This window comes from Agrilus planipennis, unplaced genomic scaffold (assembly GCF_000699045.2).
Source record: "Agrilus planipennis isolate EAB-ADULT unplaced genomic scaffold, Apla_2.0 scaffold177, whole genome shotgun sequence".
NCBI classification, from domain to species: domain Eukaryota; kingdom Metazoa; phylum Arthropoda; class Insecta; order Coleoptera; family Buprestidae; genus Agrilus; species Agrilus planipennis.
The window spans coordinates 460,109-464,301 of NW_020438926.1; the positions used below are offsets into that span (position 1 = coordinate 460,109).

The 4,193-nt window shown below is 28.6% G+C and overlaps 1 protein-coding gene across 4 annotated transcripts; it reads left to right on the forward strand.

Moving 5' to 3' along the window:
* Positions 1-252: 252 nt before the first annotated feature.
* On the forward strand, positions 253-3,839 carry LOC108738089. 4 transcript variants are annotated; one of them, XM_025974059.1, is made up of 9 exons: positions 253-346; positions 621-842; positions 1,625-1,701; positions 1,785-1,954; positions 2,114-2,475; positions 2,630-2,871; positions 3,097-3,266; positions 3,424-3,580; positions 3,639-3,839. In XM_025974059.1, exons 3-9 carry the CDS (start codon positions 1,632-1,634, stop codon positions 3,806-3,808), a joined length of 1,341 nt encoding a protein of 446 aa, XP_025829844.1. In that variant the 5' UTR covers positions 253-346; positions 621-842; positions 1,625-1,631; the 3' UTR covers positions 3,809-3,839. The 4 variants fall into 4 exon arrangements, with proteins under 4 accessions (XP_025829844.1, XP_025829845.1, XP_025829843.1 ...); XM_025974060.1 differs by lacking the exon at positions 253-346 and having other exon boundaries at positions 482-842; positions 3,097-3,254; XM_025974058.1 differs by lacking the exon at positions 253-346 and having other exon boundaries at positions 487-842.
* Positions 3,840-4,193: the final 354 nt, after the last annotated feature.

Consider the following 4,193-nt stretch of genomic DNA (forward strand, 5'->3'; position numbering starts at 1 on the left):
ATGTGACGTGAGAGTTACCGTATGGGTCGCGTTGACCAGAGGTCCTTCAAAGTTTTCAGTTTGATCATTAGTTGCGTATCTAAAAGTGTTAATGCTTTTTTTCAGACAAAAGTTGATATCAATAAAATAATTAGGGTAAGTAGGTATTGACGAATTTAGGTAAATTAAGTTGGATTTTTCAGTAAAATTAATGTTGCTTTTATAGTTCTAATGCACTGAGAAAAGTCAGGCTGTTAGATCAACACCTTTTGAACTGTTAGCTTTTTGAATGTTGAATGAAATGGTTTTGTTTTGTTTCAACAAAAGAAGAATTAAGTGAAATCGTGGTTTGGATTTGAAGAGAAAGGTTTTTTTTGTTGACTTATTTTGATTCAGTTAATCACCTTTAGTGTTTGAAAAAAATTTTACCAAAATTGTTTTTAAAGGAAAAGTTCATTGCATCATTCCAATAGTCTTTATTCATCAAGTTAAGCAATTTGTTTTTTCCTTTAATGTAACAACAAGTATTCTTTTATCATTAATTACGTTTCTGAACAACCCTTTTTTATGTTGAATGAAATAACGGAAATATTAAATTGTATTCATTTGGCGTTTGATTCAACAAACAAGAAGTTTTGCAGAAAAGGCCCAAAAATCTCCTGGAATTGACCAATAATCGCAAAGTATTCAGGGTCACACGTAATGACGTGGACAAAGAACAAAGGGAGCATTGTGCAAAAAGATGCAATATCCAAGATGCGATTTTAACGCACGTATTACCTATCAATATTTTAATAGTTACCGTGGAGTGAATGTGTCGTCGTCTACTATTTTACCGGATTTTTCATTTTGTTTGTGTGAGGGTAAGTAAATTATTGTAATAATTATAATATAAACATATTTTTCTAATCCTCTGTGCCTGTTTGTAATTGTAACTAACCAAGTGCCAATGTTAGGTATAAGTACATATGCATGATTATAAATGTGTTTTGCTGTATCTAGAAGTAGGTAACTACACAAGAATTACAAGCGTGTAAAATAGTTACAAGATCATTTTTGGTTTAATTTCATTCGCACGCCAATTTTTCTAATAAGATCTAAATCATGATATAACTTATTATTTCTTGAATTAAAACAAGTGTTGCAACAATATCCTATTTAATGTTGGTTACAATTTGCAAAGCTGATCGACTCATTTTATAAATAATAGAAATTGGGCAAAAATATCCAATTATTTTTGATAAATAATGAAATACATTTGAACTTACAATTGAACTTCCTCTTCTGACATTGCTAATAGTAAAAATTAATCTCTTGCTCATCTGATGAAATTTCATCCATTTTGGAAATCGTTAATAAACTAATATTAGATATAATACTGGATTTCCTACCTCTTTAGTGTGATTGCACATAATAAAAATAGACAATAAATACGTTGCTACATTTAAAGTAAAAGAAAATCTTTTTAAAGTAAAGTATATACATGTATAATTTATATAACAACTCTTAAGACTGTCGACTTTACGATGATTTTTGAAAAATATTGAAAATGGTAAAAATACCTCTTTTTATTTAATATTAAATACAAAATTAGTTTTACAAACTCTAAGTACTTGGGTGTTTACAGTTTCTTTATAAATTATAGATAAAAAATGACTGACATGAACACGAAGCAAATGTTAGAGGACTGGGGATTGTCAGATTACATTGAAATATTTGAAAGTAAGCATTGGCATTTACCAAATTTGTAACTGTTTAAGTTACTGCAGATTTAAACATTAATGTGCATTTTATTGCTTTTTAAGAACATGAAATTGATGTAGATGCAATGCTTGAATTAAATGAGGAAATTGTTAAGGAACTAATTCCTAAAATTGGTCCTAGACTTAAATTTTTGAAAAATCTAAGATTATATAAGGATATTAAAGACATACCAGTGATTACCGAAGAAGATATCAGTGAAACATTATCATCTGTGAGTAATTATTACAAAAACTAAAAAAATATTTTCGTTTTTATAAAAATTTCATTAATCGTTGAATTTTTCTCTTTGTTTAACCGGTTTATGGAATTTTCATTTTATTACTTATACGTTGAAAATAAATACGATTTTTTTAAAAACATCCCCTTTTAGTCAATCGCTTCATCTGCCACTGAAGAACATGAAGCAGATTTAGATATTGTAACCGTAAAATGTAACACAGAAAATGTTGAAGCAATTCATTTGGGATCAAAAGAGAATGATAATCTTGGTAAAATTTCAGAAGCATTTCTTGCTTCCTCTTCTCCAGTTGGATTCACTGCTTTTTATGGGGATAATGAGCTCAGCACATGCTTAAGAAAATCCTTCAATTTAAATCTTTACAAATTTTTAAACGGTACAAATTCTGGAAAATATGTGCTTTCAACATACAAAAGAGAAAACAAATTAACATCTAAAGCAAGAAATATGTTAGTCGATATTCTCATTAATGGACTTATGACTGAATGCAATGGGTAATAATTTAAAAGTAGTTGTTATAACGTAAGAATAAAGTTTACAACACGTCAGTTGTTTCATCATATTCATTAGTTAGATGCAGAAAACAGTATAAAAGACATTATTTTTATTTAAACATTTGATATAAAGCTGTTTGAATTTATTTTTAAGGAGGTTATTGCCAATTGATTTTCAAAATTTAGCGAATAAGATAAGTAGTCTTTTTCCAACTGAAGACCCACAAGTATATTACATACCTCGTGTAAGAAAACAAGAATCAATGAAATTAAAACCTATTAATGCTAAAGGAAAATTGGTAGATAAATATCGAAATTTGAATAGACTGTTTAAAGCGGAAAAAGTGGCAGAGGAGACGGAGGTTCACAAACAGAAGAGCAGTTCAACAATTACAGGTAGAGTTTTTTTGTTAAAATTAACTCAATTAACAATATTTCTGGGAAATACTGGGAAAGTACTCAATACATTACCGCTTTAGTACCTTGTCCTTACCAACTCGCTCACTTAAATTAAAAAATACGCAGGTGTAATTAAATAAAAAATAGTGTTTTGTGAAACGTATAGTAATTTGCAATTAGGCAGCTAATGAAATTTTCATTTTTCCTTGAATTAAACTATAGGAGAAATGGAAGAAAGTGCCAAGTGGCTTAAACATTTTATGGAACCATGGGATGCTGTTATTAAACACTGGAATACTAGCTTTGCATTACGAAGAAATACCTCAGTTACCACAGTAACGAAATTTTTGGAAGAATGGCCTATTTTAAAGCACCAGAAAGCAATTTCTTTGGTAAAAATTTCACATACATATAAAACATAGAGACGGCGATTTACGTAGAAATATCAAAAGTTAATTTCCTATATTAGTAAAGATTATATATTGCTACATTGTAAACAATGGTTTATTTAAAAAAAAAACTTCTGAAATAACCTACATAACATTGTAGATTCAAATCGACTTTGAGTGTATGTTTCCTGATAGTAACATGAATTTATATGTTAAATGGGAATCATTTTTCGAGAAATTGTTATCCATTAAGCCAGTCCATGACACCACCACAGATGAACTATTGAGTATTTTAAGTATTAATGATCTCAACGAAGGTACTTAATGCTTTTTTGGTTTCTGGTAGTGTTAAAAATTACAATTTATTTTCTTTAGATAGCAGAATTGCGATTCAGATAATGCTTCTGTCTAATTTAATTCCACCGAAAGGAAGAATCAGAAATAACAGTTTACACTGGAAACCAACTGTTGTGGAATGTCAAAAGAGTATTATTTGCCACGTAAAGGTAAATTATTTGGAATTACATTTTAATGCCAGATTTTGATATTGTTAATAATTAATTTGGTATTGCAACACCAAAATTANGAAAAATATTATAAAAAAAATTATATTGTAAAAAATGCACCGCTTTGTATTATATATACATATGTATAACTACCTTTTCAGTGTGTAACTTTTTTAAATAAACGGTTTTATTTTACATTTATTATTTTTTTTTACAATTATATTTTGCTAAAGGGCATTTTATTCAATCCAAGCATTCCCGTTTCTTCTCTTTGTTATAATAATTTATAATGGAAGAGAAGGCCCAGGGACATGTTTCAAATCGTTTAAAATAAAACTACAATAAACGGCAGTTCGAAAGGTGTATCAAATACCTATCACTAATGTGTTTAAAATTGAAATTGGCTTACGTTGTACATTTTTTC

Coding starts and splice junctions, on each gene's coding strand:
- LOC108738089 (XM_025974059.1), top strand. CDS start 1,632: ATGACTGACATGAACACGAAGCAAATGTTAGAGGACTGGGGATTGTCA. Junction 2,476..2,629: donor CTTATGACTGAATGCAATGG/GTAATAATTTAA, acceptor TTTATTTTTAAG/GAGGTTATTGCCAATTGATT. Junction 2,872..3,096: donor GAGCAGTTCAACAATTACAG/GTAGAGTTTTTT, acceptor ATTAAACTATAG/GAGAAATGGAAGAAAGTGCC.